At 32.1% G+C, this 18,404-nt stretch overlaps 1 protein-coding gene across 4 annotated transcripts in view; it reads right to left on the bottom strand.

Moving 5' to 3' along the window:
* The window catches only part of LOC136990759 (sodium channel protein para-like), a 476,095-nt gene that overhangs the window by 275,096 nt on the left and 182,595 nt on the right, over positions 1-18,404 (bottom strand). For 3 of the 4 annotated variants that reach the window (XM_067289190.1, XM_067289191.1, XM_067289193.1), the window contains exon 11: positions 4,214-4,576. The exons of the other annotated variant lie outside the window; for it this stretch is intronic. In XM_067289190.1, the coding sequence (XP_067145291.1) occupies positions 4,214-4,576 (363 nt within the window). The remainder of the gene's footprint in view (positions 1-4,213; positions 4,577-18,404) is intronic. 4 annotated transcript variants of the gene reach the window in all.

Here is an 18,404-nt window from a genome sequence, read left to right as displayed (position 1 = left end):
TACAATAACAGGTCGGCGTCGGGATCATTTTTAAATTGCGTGTAATCGTCTGATAGTGTTTGTCTGTTGTTTTAGAAGTTTTTTGCTTCAAAGTCGCCTGCTGTTTAGTGGTTCCTGGTTGGAATAAAGGATGTAAAGATAAGGACTCAAACACTGTTTGTATTACCTTGAGAAATTCATTTTAGAATTTAACAATAATCCTGGGCTAAGATGTAGAGAGTTAAGTTGTTTCACTGTATAACTTCTTCAGAAGCATCCAGATAAATATAAATTAATATTACCTTTATAAAATTTTTCATATGGTTATAAATATGGCATTAGGACCAATATACAATCCTGCATATTATCTGTATGTCATACTTATCACCAATTAGATGTACAACTGGGATGTCAGAAAGAAGGTCTGTCATCAATTGACATATATCTGTGTCATAAGATTTTTAACAAATTGCATAACATTAATTATTTCATGTATTTTTACTGTTATGGCATTTATAAATTTATTTTTAATTTATATTATTTTCATTTAAATTTTATAATTTTGGTTCAAATAATATACAGTAAAACCTTACTAATGTGGCCATCTGTGAAGTATACAATTTCTGGCAATACAAATGAGGTGGTCACCTAGGTGAAATTGTGACAAAGTTAACATACAGCACTGTAATTAGAGTACTGTACTGAATTCTGCTAAAAGTTTAATACAGATTATAAAAGTAAAATAAAATAAAAACTTGAATAACTTTTGTATATTACTGTATATTCTTTGCAATATACAGTAATTCAAGCTTTCATACAGGGCAATGTATTAGCACTGAATAATAACATATTGAAATAAGAAAACAAGTACAGTGAAAGTAAGTTGTTTGCAGTAGGGTTCATTCAAGTACTGTTCAGCACAGCACTAAACAGAATTGCTTAGTACTCACAGATAACATCAATATTTTTATGAAATGGATGTAAACCTTTTATTTAAATACTATATTTTAACAAGAAAATTCAAAAAAAAATATTAAACATTAGTCACTACATATACAGATACATCTGAGTGGTAGAAATAATGTTACTAATTAAACTGGATGTTACATCAGGCTCATTGATATTTTTCTTCATTAAGTGTCTGTGTCACTGATGTATCAGTGACACAGACCAAGCCTAGTAATTTACATAGTTATATTTTTACAAAATACAATCAGATTTCGTATAAAATCAATAAACAAATATATAATTGTCTTTCTTCTTACTAAATTCTGGAGATAAATTTGATTTGTCCAGTTTAAATAAGGATTATTTTTTCTGTGGGAGAGAACTCTGCAAAACTGTAGCAGCAAAGCTCAATTCTACTCAAAGTGCTTTACACAATAAATCAAATTTGAAAATGTTAGGTTTTTCTATTCTGTTGACCATTTAAATAGGGATAAATATCAAGTTAGGACACATCTATCTTGTCCAATTAAGTGAAATAGCCATTTAAATGAGTGGCTGCCAAGATAAAGTTTGATTTATATTAAAACATGCAGTTTTACAGGGAAATTTCAGGGATGGCCACATAAGCAAAGTGGACACAAAATGAGGTTTTACTGAATATTATATTTATACAATTTTTGTAACCTCCTTATGCTTGCTAAGAGATATTTATTTACATCATCACAAATATTCTCAACCTAAATTCTATAGATCATCATCAGGTGTAATACTGTATCCAAACGTTTTTTTAAATCTATCGTTAGAGCACTAAACATTCCCCTACATTGGCAATCAGTAAGGAATAAATTGAAATTTATAAAAGCAGATTAATTGCATTAATGCCAGAGATGCAGAAGAGTTATCTTCAGCAAGGAAATTCAACATAAAAAACAAATTGCAATACAGAAACTCATAGTTCACATCCACCATTCTATATGTAAAAACATCTTTAACTTTAACTTATTTATTTTATACATAATTAGGAACTGCCAGACACCAAATGATATCTACCTTGCATTTAACAAAAACCCCAACAACACCATGCAATTAAAACTACAAAATAACAAAACATGTATACATAAATATTAATTATATGTTAATGCATAATAGTAGTGCAACTTACAATTTCATAATAAAACATATTTATCTTTATATTAATTGCTGTTAGTATTATTATTTATTTATTTAGTTTGTTTGTTTGTTACTTATTTATATTTTATTTATTTCATTTTATGTTTTTGTGTTCTGTATTTTAAATTTATATGTTTAAATGATCAATCTTAAAAAACATCCAGATATTTTTTCCAGTATTCCATCTGACGATGACCTATAGAATTTAGGTTGAAAATGTTTGTTACAATATAAATAAATATTTCTCAGCAAGCACAAAGAAATTACAAAAATTGTTAACCATTTCTCACTGCCGAATCCGATTACGATTGTATACGATATATTCATTTTTTATATAATATGGAAACGATCTATTATATCAGCTATTTTTAGATTACATACAAAGATTTGTTTTATTAAATATTTCCTGCTAGATCAACAATTGAATTTTATTAAAAAGATACTTCTATTTTAAATAATGTACAAATGACTTATTAGCCTAAAATGTTAAACTCTGATTTTATCCTTGACTTTAGATCAGCTGTTTATTTTCTTTCTCTGTTTTGGTTGTATTTGTTGTCAGGTGCACCTGTTACTGTTATATTTCTGTTTGTCTAGTTCTAGGATTTTAACAGAAAAAACTTATGGTAATTGACAATTCTTAAAAAATGTGTAAAAATTTTGCGTAATAATAATTCAAAAAATTAAAGAAAAATTTCGAGAGAATTAAATCTGTTTCAATATGTTAAAAAATATGAAGAATAATTGAAATAACTGTTTCATTACAATTGCAATTCATTATTTTTACATAAAAACACACTGCTGACCAAACAATTATTAATTATGTCATATTTAACCAGTTTTATCATCTAAAATTGATATTAATTTTTTAGAAGCTATCCAATGTTAATAATAAATTGACTCTTACAAAGTATAAAATAATTGAAGAAATTTGATTAGATATTTAAATAATATAAATCCATTACCAAATGCTAGAAAATTATACAGTAAAAGAAAAGTATAGATATCCCTCTCTCACTGTTTTCCACAATAAATAATTCAGTTTCAAATAGAATTAATAAAAATTTTAATACATCTTTTTAAATTTTATTATTTTAAAGCTTTAATTCAAATAAAATTGAAAAAAATGATGATAAAATACTATATTAAAAATAAGAAATTTAAAAGAAAACATGTTGTATTAGGGACTATTTTTGATACATTTTAGAATAAATGAAAATAAAAATAAATAAATATTTTATTAAAAGCACTTGTATAATAAAAGTTATTTGAATATTGAAAGAAATCAAACTACAGATGAAAACCGACTTTTTGAGAGTTTACCGTATTTAATTATTGAGTTTAATTTTTGTTATTAGTTATAATTTTTACCTCAAGGGACTTAATCTCTTATTATAGTTTAATTAAATATATATTGTAAAATGTGTTGACAAGAGTTAAATCTTTATTAAAAAATTAATTTCTCAAATAAATAATTATATATATAAAATATCAAAGAGAAAATATCTAAATATTTATCTGAAAAACAAAGTTATGAAGTAGAGAAGGACAGCTTCAGAAAGAATATGCTGCAGTGCAGAAGAGTTGTCACTCTACCAGACAAGAGCATGCCCCCTGAAGGTGAAGACAAGGAAAATAACAGGCTGTTTGGCAGTAAAAGTTGTCTTACAGAAGTCACGAAGAAGCTGATAGACCTAAAGAGGCAAACAGAAGGGAAACAATAACGTGCAACAACACCAGCAGTGAAGAGAGCCACGAGGGGTGTAAGGAAATGGAGGTGGATATGAATGAATGGCCCACACATAATTTGATTTTTTGGTGATATTGGTGCATTAAATATAATCTAATCATACATATTCTAATTTAAACTGTATGTACAGTACTTTTAATTAAATACAATTACAGACAATACAAAACATGTAGAAAAAAACAAAAAAGGAAGACAGCACACTGAAAGAAGACATTTCACACACAAATAATTAATTATCATATTTGATACACACACAGAAACTGTTACATAATTATTATTTGTTTAAACAGACTACATTTTTTCTAAGATGCTGAATTTACATGTCATCTTTTGAACTACTTGTAAAATTTAAATACAAATATTAACCTGACTGTAGTGGCCACGAAGCTTCCTTGATCGTGATATGAGCTGACCTTCCTTTGTCAGACCTCTGTTATACATATCACAATGAGAGGTATACGATATCCTAGATAAGTGAGACGTGTAGCTGGAATGACGAGAATTCAAGTTCGTATAGACGGGAATAACTATTCCGCCATCTTCGGACATGGGCGTCACTGCCTTACTATCATCTGCATAGGGAAGATGCTCTTGAGCGTCCATGTACGTCTGGAGGACCAAGGGTTTGCGGTCGCCATAGCGACGTCCGTTGCGCCAGCTGACACTGAACTGGCTACCCCGACTACCCCTCCGAGGATTGAAGGGTGAGCCAGGAAGACTTAGGCTTGCCTGGAAAGTGAGAAAGTCTTCCCATAAAGAATATGAAAGTTTTCTGCTTAAAATTTTCAGTTACCTCTTTTGAATAGAAATTTACAGTTTAAATAAATATAAAAATATAATTAAAACATTTTATATATATATAATATAATTAAACCATATATATTTTTCTTTGTCACTTTTATTATGGGCCATTTCATTCAGTATCCGCCCAATAATAAATAATTTCAATAAGCTAAGCCTTGTGATAACTAATAAATAACAGGGTTTATTTTTACATATTTTAATAATCTAAGTTTGTTTACTTTTAATTATGAATACATATAAAATCTCCTATATTTTTATTTAGCTATCACAAGCACTTTGTAAAATAAACCCTGCCAATGAGAAAAATAGTGCTAGTGCAATGCATAATATAAAAATCAGAATATGCAATTTATACAAATCATATTTAGTCTTGAAATATTTTTTCATATAATCAAAGATAGACTATCAAATATTTAATAAATATTTTATCATTTAATTTTCCATTGAAAAATTATTAATTATATAGCATTTAATTATTGTTATTAAGTTTATACAACTTATTTTGGAATGTCCATCTTTTAATAGTCTATCTTTGTGGTAAAAAATTTATCTAACTTTTAACAGCTTTGATTAAATTAAATAAATCATTTTAAGAAACAAAATTGTAGAGTATGACATTAGTCAGGCCCCACAGAAAGACCATTATATAAATTGCATCAAATAACCAAAGTGGCTAAAATTGATAAAAGTTAATAATCATAAATACATACTGTTCGGACCTGAAAAACTTTTTTTTTACTTTATTTATTTTTTTTCCTCCCTAACTAAAAACTACCGAGAGGGGCTCACAATACAAAATATAATATATAATATCACATCAGCATTTGAAACCTTAAGGAAAATATTACAGTACTTAAAATATTAAAATATCATACTGAATGAGTAAATATTTAGTAGAAAGTGACAGCCAATTTGAATGTTTCATGTAATTTATATAGTAAATTGTTTATGGGGACTGAGTTTGCCATATCCAGTATATTAATTTTAAACATAATTAACAATATTAATGATAGTTAAATATAATTATTTTATTTGGTTATAACATTTTATATTATTGTGACTTAACATTTATAATAATATGTATTAACAATATGTATAATATAATACATATAATTTTAATGGTAATATAATCCCAATTTAATGTTTTTCTTAAACAGAGAATATAATACTATACGAATAAAAATGAATAATACAAAATATAATTTTAAAGTATTTTTTAAATACGCAACACGACTACTTGTATAGATCTTAAACGTAAACTAAGTTTACGCAAATTTGTGACAAAAAATTCAGATTGCATTGCCGATAAAAAATACCACAAAACATTGAATTGGCCAAGTACGAGTATAACGAGAGAAACACTAAATTGGAATTTGATAATCTTTATATAGATATTCAATAGGATGATACTATTAAATTTAATTATATTTATAAAAGTGGGAAGTCTTATGCATGCTGACAAATATATTTAAATTCTGTCGTGAAAGCGATTTCTCAGTTCCTATTTTACTTACTAGTTATCTGGCATGTGTTCTGGAGAACGGCAGTACATAGAAGCCGGTGTTACAACAGCTGCTAAACTCGTTGGGGCAATCGTCATACCAAACTGCCATTTTCACCTATTAGTGCTTTCCATCTTTCACAAGTGAAGAAAAGAAATTATGGCAGTACTTTCTGCTTCTACCTAAGAAGTGTTTTTAAATTCAATTCGAAATTGCTCTGATTAATCAGTAATAATTTTTTAATGGAAATTTTAAATTAAAATATATGAAATTCTTTTCCAAAATTATCAATTATTAATATTTAAATATATTTTATTTAATCATAGAGCTCAATAACTTAATCTTATTAATTTAATAATAAAATCCAATACTGATTTTTAAAATTTTGAAATTTTAGGATACAAATTTTTTAAACAGGAGAAAGCACTAAAATAGGATATGGATGGCAGTAGGTTATGTTTCTAAAATTAATGGATATTTTCTAACTAGACTGATAACATTTCCTAAACTACATTATACTACAGGGATTTGTACTACTAGGTAAGGTGTGTAACTTCAAGGATGGGATTAGGTAAAGTATTATCCTATCAAACATAGCAACTACATCCAAGAAATAAAATAACTAATGGATATCTACATAATTTATAACTACATCATGAATTATTAGATTACCTGTTGAAGTAAAAAACATTGACATTAGATATAATTTTAACAAATTATTATTATTATATATATATATATATATATATGTGTGTGTGTGTGTGTGTGTGTGTGTGTGTGTATGTGTGTATGTGTATATATATGCATTAGATACATAGATACATATATATACACAAACATACATACACACAAACAAATATCAAGTATTAGTTTATGTTTATTTTATTTATTAATATATTGATTAATATTTTAATATAGTTAGTATTAATATTTTAAAGTTTAAATTATCAATAAATTTATTATTGGATTTGATGTTTTTAATTTCAAAATTTAATTATTATTTATCAACATAAAAAAATAATTTTTAAGAATTAAAATACATTCAAATAAAAATATTTTAAATTTAGATATTGATATTTCCACTAAGTAGGATATATATAAATACATTATATTACTATTTTATAATTATCAGAAAACAAACAAGAATAATTTAGAGGAATACATAAAAATCATAATCACAACTTTCAAAATTTTGAGAATAAATAATATTTTGATTCAATAGAATATAAAATCGAACAATGTACAGAAATTTAGTGATAATATTTCACTATTTAATTTATTTCTTGGTATATTAAATTAAAGTTATATTTGCACATGCTTTGTTTTAATAAAATTAATATTAACTACCAAGATTTTGTTTGAAAAAATTCATTAAAACAGTATTCTCATTAAACAGGAAGTCTCTAAGTGCACAAAAGCACGATGGTATCTTGATAGAAAAATACAACGATTTAAAATCTAACACTGTTATGTAAGATGGGGAGGTGATCTGTTTTAACTGGTTGATTAATTCTTCAGGATTAGAGATGGTAAACTGATAGCCACTTAGTATTCTCATTTTCATGATTCCTAGCAATTTAATGTATATTTTAAATATACATTAATATTTCATACAGTAAGAATACAAAACTTAAATTATAGACATGCATCAAAACTTTTATATTTCCAGAAAAATTCTTTAAAAACTCTTATCAAATGATATAATATACAAAAGAAACACTACCAATTGGATTATTCAAGTGAGTAATGAAAAAAACCCTTTACTTGTAGCCATCTTAAAATTAATAAACTAAATATATTGCATTTGTAAAAAGAGCTGGCAGAATTACAATTTAATAAAAAGTAAAAATATGTTACAGATTTCATAGTATTCATCTGTAACATATTTTTATTTTTTATTAAATTGTAATTCTGCCACCCTTTTTTACAAATGCAATATTATATTTTTAATTGTGTTGGGACTGTCGCCTGCGGGCATTTTAAACTGTTTTACATATTTGTGCAGAGGCATAGCCTCTAAAGAAAGGTTGTCTCTGCAATGAAAATAATTGTTCCTGGTGATTGGACTTGGCAAGCAGTGAAGATAGGACTAGTATCCATCTGTAACATATTTTTACTTTCTATTAAATATATTGCATTATTCATAAACCTTCTTTGGATTCAAATGCATTTTAGAATACATTGCACATGTAAAAATCCTATTCAGATTTAAAACAAGCATTGACATGTAATTAATTAAGAAACTAAATAAAATTAATTAAAATTCAAAAGAACATAAATTACAAATAGCAAAATAATAAAATAGATATAAGAATATAAAAATTAAATGCAAAATATATATATAGTCAGACTTCTCTAAAACAACACTTGTTACAAAAATAAACTCCAGTACTGTACAACAATAGAACTCCACTGTCCAAGTCAAAGTTCTGTACAAATACTGTAATTTATCACCTGCTACAATAATAGTAATAATCCTGATACAATGATATAACTATTGAAATATGTTGTTGCAACCTGTAGCTGACTCCAATGGTTTCTTGCAGCTGACCAATGCAGGAATCACTAATCCTGCATCGGAATCAGGAATGGAGAAGAGCTTGGAGTGCCTACTGACTAATCCTCTTACCCAGGGATGGGCAACCTGCGGCACGCATTAGTATATTGTGGAGCCCGCATCGCACAAAATATTACAAAATAATATAACGATCTATAAAATAAAAATTTAAAATACTGACATCTAATCGTCTGTAATCGTACTAAATACCAAGAAACAGCTTTGTATCTATATTCGATGCAACTAGAGATGGCCCAGGGGTGAATTCATTTTTAAGGAGTGCTATAATTGTTTACAAATGCACATGTACTGTACTTTCGTAGACTGTCCATATGTACTTCACCCTTTTTCAAGACTAAATAAAGCCCGAGGGTGTAATGTGCATTTGTAAACAATTGTATTACCCCTTAAAGACACAAAAATAAACCAATCCAAGAGTCAACTCTAATTGCAAGGTATCTGGTAATTTAACCTGACTTCACATGATGCTTCACATTGAGCTGTAAAGTTTTACCAATGCTTTGTATTGTCGCATTTAATTTTTTTGGTATTTTGCAAATTGTATACTATTAATCCACTGTGGTTTATCCGAATTATAGAAAAAGGTATGTTAAATATTTGAAATTTTACAGAAATAGAATTTTTAATGTGGAATTTCAAATTTTAAATATCGAAGTAAGAATTTCTGTTTAATAATAAATGTTACTATTAATTTCCAAAATTGAAATTAAAAATGTCTGAACTAGAGAATTATTAATATTTTAATAACAATTCAAACTTAGAACTGAATAGTAATAAATACAAACCCCACATATGAAAATGTTTCAACTTTGAATTATTTTCAATGCTGGACTGACCTTGAGGTTCGCATGCGGTTTTGTACAATAAAAGCTCGATATAATGGACGGCTGCGGATGTGTCTGGCCAAAAGTATAAGAAAATTATTTTTAAAAAAAATTCATACGTTGTAACAGACTCCAGCTAATTTGGATTATTTTTTAGTCCTCACAGACCATGGTTATTAAGGACTTTCTAGTCGCCATTTCATTTGGTCAAGTCATTGTTTTACAGTCACTTCTCGAGTTACGACCGCCTCAACTTAAGATCATTCGCACTTACAACAAAAAAATTTCATTAAAAAATTTTTATAATGTATCAATTTTTTTTATAGTTTTCGACAAATATATATCATATACATATATGTTGCATGCTTCTGGCAATCGATTGTGTCATCTTTAGTTTTGTTGTGCAGTTAGTTACCGTGTGCCAGTACTTTACAACATTGTGCAATTATTTTCATATTTTAATGTACAGTACTTTGAATTAATTAAAATTAATATTTCGTTATAACTGCATTATGTATCTTATTACAAATTTTTATACTATATGTAAAAAAAATGATAAGATTACTATTGTACATTCGAATATAAATTCGTATATGCATATTCCCAATGAAAGCACTGTATTGTCGAATACGGCATAGCTTCCACGGCCAAAATATTTGAATCGTGTAAAACAGGCAGATTAAATGCAGTTGTGCATATGCTTTACAGAGCACAAACTTCATATGATTTAGCTCGTGAATGCTACACACCAAAATATCATATAACACCTCCAATGATTGTATCCAGGGCCAGCACAGCTTCTCTATCATTAAATGTCACTGCATGCCACTGCTAATTTGCAGCATTGTAACTGTCATCATTGTTTCAGCCTACTACAAAGAAATGCAAACATCCAACCAATCACAAAGCATTTCCTTTACCCACCATATCAGAGCTAAGGCTAAAGGCCAACAAGAAGGTAGCAATATTTGAACTAAAACTTAATTTTTACATATTAAAAGCAAAAACACTATTGTCAAGTCGGACTAAGGGTCACATTGGTTATGTAAGGAAGAGGTGAAAAAGAAAAACAACTGTAGTTGCTAAAACAAACATGAAGATGAACAATAATAAATCAGGTAGAATGTTGCCTGCAAGATACAACTCTGACACAAGTGCTCATAAACAATTGATCTAGTTTAAAAGTCAAAAGATTTGACAGTTAGAAAAACATCACGTGTGATCATTAAAATCCAAAAATTGACAGAAATAAATATATATATATATATTTCATGTATGTATGTGTATATATATATATATATGAAAAACATCGGCTATGCACGAGGCTATACACCAGCAGAAAAGAAGGTAAGAGAAGAGGGAGAAGAAGGACAGAAAGGAGATAGACAGTAGAGAAAGGTAGGATCCCTCTGAATGATGTATGTTTGGCTACTGTATCCACTACGTTTGATGTTGGCTGCAAGGCTGTAGTCCCCCAAAGGGTCTAAAAGAAGTTAGTAGGAAGACTTGTATCTACTTAATGCTAATAAAACTGAACTGAGCAAATCTTAATACTGTTAACAGATAGACAGTGTGATAACAAATGAACACAAACTACAAACTAGACAAAACAAATAGACTGACAGAAAACAAATGAGCAAGATCCCAATTTTTTTTTTTTTTTTTCAACATTTACTTACTCACTAACTAAGCTAACCTGCCATAACCTAGGATGAACAAAACCAGACAATTAAAACTAACAACCCTAATCTAATTTAGCTTAACCTATCATAACCTAAACCAAGCTAAAAGTTCCTGATCTAACTTACAACTAGGACTAACTTAAACTAACCGAATTTAGACTGAAAACATGATGGAAAAATACAACATTGAAAGCAGCTATATACTGACAGTTGAAACAAAGCAAGGTAAAGCTAATTGCCATCCATGCCTCTGGAGTGAGTGCATTCAAGAGCCCCACTAAAGGATATGAATGCAAGTAGATGATGGAACATTGTATGCATGTGAATAAGTTGGTAAGAGTTGCAATATCAGTTGTACCCTTGTTAAGTGAGTTAAAAACAGAGTACACACTCACTTTGTTTAACCTTAATATCCGGTACTTCTTGATCGTCCCAACGAACGTTTTCGTCCTCTCCGAGGACTGCCTCAGGTTATTAAAAACAGAGTGGATGTCAAGCCAACAATTTTACTGATTCAAGAGAAAATTCACATAAAAAAGGCATTAAAGAACATTTTAATATCCAGCAAGCACTTTTGACATATTTATAAACGTCATCTTCAGGCAGAACTGGAATCAAATAGGTTTTAGAACAAATTTCTAAAAAATTGGAACAAAAACAGTTAGAAAATAACTTAGAAAACAAGTTTAAAAATAAAATACACATAACATCGTCGTGCATGCAACTTACTATGCAGAAAACAAAAATGGCATTAGCCGTTTAGAACATATTATAAAACTTAAGAGTATTAATTTAAATTTGTGTGACATCATCACGCATGTGTCCTACAGCACAGAAAACAAAAACAGCAATAAGCCGTTTTTAACAAAAAAGGTTTAAAAATATTAAAACATTGTCGTACATGTTCCCTACTGTGCAGAGAAGGCATAAGTGTAGAAATGGAGCTAATGCAGGTGTTTTAACTGTTTATATAGACTGATCCAAATCTCAAGCCACTCAAGAGTGGGAGAGTTGCAAGGGGATAGCATTGTGGTGAAGAGGGCCTCCCAAATGTACGCCAAATTCCATTCCTCACAGCACCACCACACCCCACTTTAGGACCGTGTGCATCACTATACGGTCCTAAAGTGGGGTGTGGTGGTGCTGTTCAATCATCTTGAATAGTTTGGTGTTACAGGTGCCCCTTGCAATGAAACGTTAATGCTCTCATATGCAGCTGGATAGCATCATTTTCATGTGAATTTTCTCTTGAAGCAGTTGTATCCTTCAAAAATAGCAGCTCTCATTAAACTATCCCTAATGTGATTCTACCTATTGCAGCAAAAATCTAAGTGAAGTGGTGTTTGGTCCTCCTGAATACCACAATCGCATTATGGATTGTCTCCAAGGTTAAACTATGCAAGTATTGCTTAAAGTTTCTGTGTCCTGTAAGTAGCTGAGTGAGGGTGTAACTTGGTAAAAGTGGTGAAGAGTCGCAGTAGTCTCAACATTGGGGATGAAAGTGAAGATGAGCCTGCTAGTGGTGTCATGGTCCCAGCTGTCTTGCCAGAGAATGAAGATTTGCTTATCGGTTTTAGAAGGTATTTAATTTTTTTGAAGATTTGCTTCTTGACGTGATTGTTGACGTATGACATAGGAATGTAACTGAAAGTACTAGTGACTAAAGACTTTGATACTTGTTTGGAAAGACAATCAGCAGTCTTGTTGTGGAGAACCCCCATATGACTCGAGACCCATTGGAAATCTATTCCAATGTTATTGTCTAAGTGTCTGAGAATGTGGTGTATGAGATGGATGAGTTTTAAGTGGTTATCAGACTTCGTAATCCTGTGTAAAGCTGTAGCTGTGTACTGTCAGAATAAATGTGACAGTGTAAGTAGTATCTTTTGTCCTTCCTATGCCTAATGTGAATTAAGCTAATATAAATAGCTAAAGTTTCCGCCTGTGCTATTGAGCAGTGTGAACCTAGACGAAAGCATGCGTTGTGAAGCTCACTGTGTAAGTCGGAGTACACTACGAAAGCGGCATCCACATCGTCATCCATCTTGGAACCGTCAGTGTCAATCCTAAACATGGGACGATCACCTAAATCTTTGAAGTAAATGTCAGAGGCATGCTGGTGAGAGGGGTGGTAATCATAAGCCGGGGAGGTATTTTTGTCGATGCTGAATTTTTTGATATCATTAAGTAAAATAAATTTGGTAACTCACGCCAAGTTTTAACTGGGTTCTGGTAGAGAAACTTCACTGACTTTGGCGTTAAACTATTTCTTTTTTATTATCTCAAGCACTTTCGACTACCAGAACCCAGTTTTTGATATCATCAATCAAGGTCAAATTGGGGTAATCTTACCTGCTGTAATCATTTTGTCAACATCTGAGTCGCTATAATCTTGCCAGGGTAAGGTGACGAGATTTTACTGCCAAATAATGTGTTTAATTTCTAAGTCAATAGGGATCAACCCAGACATTACCAAAAGGGCACTAGTGGGTGATGTCCTATAAGCCTTACAAATGTGGAGAGCTGCAATCCTTTGAACAGATAACAGTTTTTATGGTTATGGACTTTGGTGGCCAGGTGGTCCCAGACATGTACGGCATAGAGGAGTGCTGGCTGAATTGCACCTTTCTGAATAAGTGTAGTAGCGTTAGGGCCAAGGCTCCACGAGTTCCTAGCAATACTAATGAGGGCATTGGCTGTCTTTTTAGGTTTGTTTGTGATGTATTTGATGTGGGGTGTGGAGTTAAGTCTCTTGTCAAGAATATCACCTAAATATTTAATTTCCGTTGTTTGCTTTGCTGTGAGCACCTATTTGAAGGGACTTATTGACGAGTAGTGTGTTCCTATCATGCTTTTGCATTTGTCTGTGTTAATGGGTTGCCTATGATTAATACTCCACTGGTGAATGTTATTGAGAATGTCACTGCATATGTCCTGTAAGAATTCACTGTTCCTGTGTGAAGCTAGGAAAACTGTCATCTGCATAGCCCTGTATGCAACCAGGAGGCAGGGTGTAGTTTAAATGCAGGATAGAGTTATAGGCTATGTTCCAGAGACCAGGACCACACTTGGATTCCTGAGTATGATTATGTTATTTTGTATTGTATAAACACCTGCACTCCTGTTGCTAAGATAGGATTGAAGTTTGTACAAATTTTGAGAGCAGTTATGAGCGTGTAATGTGTGCAAGATAGAAGGCTATAAGGAGTGATCAAAGGCGCCTCTAAAGTCAATATTAATTATTGCCATATGCTGATTATTATGTTTAGTCGTAACATCACCGAACCTGAACTAAGAAAGTTGATCTCCAAAATGCATCTCCCCGACTCCTTCAACAAATTGATTAATGACATTTCTAACAACGGAATTGACTTCAACTGCAATATTAGCCAGCTCCACCCTGCAATTTCTCCCACCAATAGGATTAACTTTAATTTACCACCCTCACTTACTGGAGTAAATTTCTTCACTGACGGCTCAAAAACCTGGGATGCTGTGGGCGCCTCTGCTTGCCTGGTCGATAGCACTAAGAAACATCATTGGCAAACTGCTCTTCGCCTGCGTAATCAATGCTCTAACAACCAGGCGGAATCCCTGGCCATCCTTGCCACGCTGAAGCATATCAATCAAAATATCTCTTGCTTTTCGGGAAAAACTGTCAACATCATTACAGACAGTCGTGTGGCACTCCATCAGATAAAGAATCGGAACCAAAAACTGCCCATTGTTGACAAAAGTCTTAACCTCCTTAATGAAATCAATAACTCAGCCAACATCAATTTCTATTGGGTTCAGAGTCACTCTGGGAATCCTGGTAATGAAAGGGCCGACAGGCTGGCTAAGAATGCCCACAAGATAGCTGACTCCTATGCTTATGAGGTCATCCCTCTCTCTACTCTTTGCAGAGAACTGCACGAACTACTCACTACCATCTGGCAAAAAGAGTGGGATACAGGCACCACCGGCCGGCACACGTACAAATTTCTCCCAAGTGTCAGCACACGTCTTAACTTATCCTTCTTCCACACCAACCATGCCATCACTCAGCTTATGACGGAGCACGGGAACTTCCGGGCGTACCTTAATCGTTTCCTCAAGAAAGGAAACGATAAGTGCAATTGTGACATCGTAGAAGAAGAGGATCCATTCCACGTTTTATTCACCTGCCCTAAGTACACCTCCTACCGTGGAAATCTGCGTAACGTAGTGCAAGCGGAAGGTCATCATTGGCCTTGTAACTTCAGTGTCCTCCTCTCCTCAGCACGGATTTTCCATGGACTAAAAAACTTCTGTAAGCATCTTCCATTAATGAACTTTTACAACGGACCCATAACGATAGTCTAGTTGTCGGACTTATTACTGCTTACATTATAAGGGCTAGCCCCTTTGTGTCCTGCTCCAATCTGCCCCAGCTTATCAATCTTGTTTTTTAGTGGGCGGACATCTGTTTTTTACTGTACAACTGTTACTTTTCAGAGCGTACTCTTCTCTGTCTACTACACGCTTATTTGTACTGCTAGCACCACTCTTTATTTTCAGAATCCCATCCAATTGGTCCCTGCGTATCGCTCTACTGTTCTATTCTTTCCCCCTTTTTTCTCCCCATCCCATTCCCTTCCCCCATCCTTCTCTCACCCTCTCTATCACCCCCCTTTCTTATTGGCAACACCCCTGGGTACGCCATTTCTTTCGCACACTATCACTATTATGTTTAGTCTGGTGGATGTAATTAATGACCTGGTGGATGGCATCTACTGTACCTTTGTTTTTAAAAAAAGCCAAACTGATTCTGATGCAGAACTCTTGCATTGATGCCATGTGATCCTATTAATTATTAGACCGTCTAACACTTTCCCAGAGTTGGGAGAAGGCAGATCAGCCTGTATTTTTTTGTAAGTGTCAGCGCTTTGTGGGTTTGGGAATCAATTTGACACTAGCCTTTTTTCACTGAGTAGGAAAAAGGCCAGTGTTCAAGCAGATATTGAAGAGAATTACAAATGCTGTAAGATTGGCCTCAAATGTGTTTTATCATCCTAGTGGTTATGCCATCAAAACCTGGGGCTTTGTAATCGGTGAGCAAACAGATGCATTTGAAACCTCAACGTAGGTGAAGTTGTAATCATTGCCTGTATTAGGCAAAGTAAGTGTAGAACTCTGGATGACCGTTTGTGTATTGTCATCCTGCTGTGGGTCATCCAAAGGGTAAAGGCTGGTGAGAATGTGCGTGATAGTTTCTTCTGTGTTGTTGGTGTAGCGACCATCAGGGAGCTGGATAGTAGAGGGTGTTTGGAGCTGGTATTTGTCCTTACAAGCTAAGTAGTATGGTTCAGACCTGGGGTTGTGACTGCAAGTGTTCGTATAGAAATCCTTCCTAAGTGTTAGTCCTTGTTTTATTTATAAGGGTTTTGTAAGTGTTGTGTTCATGCCTGTACTGGTCAATAAAGGTGACTTTATGACAGTTGGATAAAGTCAGATAAGGGTGAGGGGAGGGGTTAAACTTCAATGGATGTCCATTTTATTTCATTAAATTTTATACAGTTTATACATTTGATCAGTGGCATGCCGTGCCATGACATTTGATGATAGGGAAGTTGTGTTTCTGCGAGAAGCCGACTTCCAAGGACAATTGCACGTTGGTGATAATCTTGATTCCATTTGTATTGTTTGTTCAATAAGCCAGTAAAAACCGTAGACTTCTCTAAATGTATTTTTAATATCATAATTACATTCCGAAACGCTAGCCACGATATAAGGGCTAAAATTATAAATAATAAAAACTTACTCAGTGAAATAAAATGTGTGGTTGATGTATAGTACATACTCGTATCTGGTACAAGATATTCTTCAATTGCATGAATATACTTTTAAAGAAAATTATCATTAAATATAGCTTTGTAAAGAAACATACATAAAAATAACATCAAATCTTCTTTACTTTTTAAATCTTAAAACAATTCACTTAGTCAAATAGCTCGATACAAGTGGCTAATGGATGGAGTCAGAGACAGTCCAGGTAGGTGTGCAGTGCGTGCATGCCAAATCCCGAGGGTGCCGATACCGGTCAATGTCAAATGCCTCTTTTCTCGCATCACTCGTATACCTCAAAGGAGGCGACAAGGTTGTTGTACATTTTAAATGTTTCTCGCCATAGCTATAAAAATCTAAATACGTTAAACTGAATAGATTGTCCGTCATTTGTTTTCTAACTAATTCGTTTTAGGACCAAGGTTCATGGAAATTTCCAAAATTTACAACTTTTTGGTCACTCTCGTCGAAATGTAAAAATTTCTGTCTTTATTATCTAACATTACGAAGAAATCAGTCTGCTCTGTACTCGGCTAGAGATTGGTTGGGTTAAGCTTTTGTTTAAGTAAAATTCCGGCTCTTTCAGCAGAGTTTTATTTATGTCCCCAATTCCCTAATCTCTTAATTATTTAATTACTTCTTAAGTAGAAATAAGTCGAAACCAGTTACTTTGTACCCGAATATTTGTAGTCCTGGGAAAAAGTAGAAAGACAAATTTTTATGACAACGGATACATAAATCCTAAATTTAAGGAAAATAAATTCTACAGCTTTTTTGTACCTCACGCATCTTTCATTAAATTTAGTTGTAAATGACGCTGCCAAAGTAATAGTTAATTTTTTAACATTGTACAAGATTTGAACACATTTTTTCTACATTTCCTTATAGATGGAACATAGGAAATCGTAATATCACTGGTTTAACATTGAAATCCATAAATAATATAAGATGGGAGAGCAGAATAAAAATATCAAATATCTTAATGAATTTTTTTTAACTTTTGTCAACTATACAGAACTATCATAAAAACATCGTACCAGTAAATTCTTATAGGTTGGATTAAGTTATAAATTACTCGTCATTCACATAATCGGGCGACGGCAGCCAAATATCCAGCAGGCAGGTGGCTAACAACTAGGACCAGTCCTGGATAGAATTGGAAGCGTTATACGTGTGTAGCTTCCACCAGCTAAACCGGCTGAGGTTAGTGCTCTGTAAAGTGCATGCACGAATGAGTATAATCTGGCTGTTTGGAAGCTGACAATACAGTGCTTCCATTTTGCCACAAATATTCGAATATACAACAGCAATCTTATTGTTTTTTTCACATGTAATATAGAAATTTGTAATAAGATACATAAT

Source organism: Centruroides vittatus, unplaced genomic scaffold, assembly GCF_030686945.1.
Source record: "Centruroides vittatus isolate TY-2023 unplaced genomic scaffold, ASM3068694v2 contig_134, whole genome shotgun sequence".
In the NCBI taxonomy this organism is placed as follows: Eukaryota; Metazoa; Arthropoda; class Arachnida; order Scorpiones; family Buthidae; genus Centruroides; species Centruroides vittatus.
This window is presented reverse-complemented; position numbering and strand designations above follow the sequence as displayed.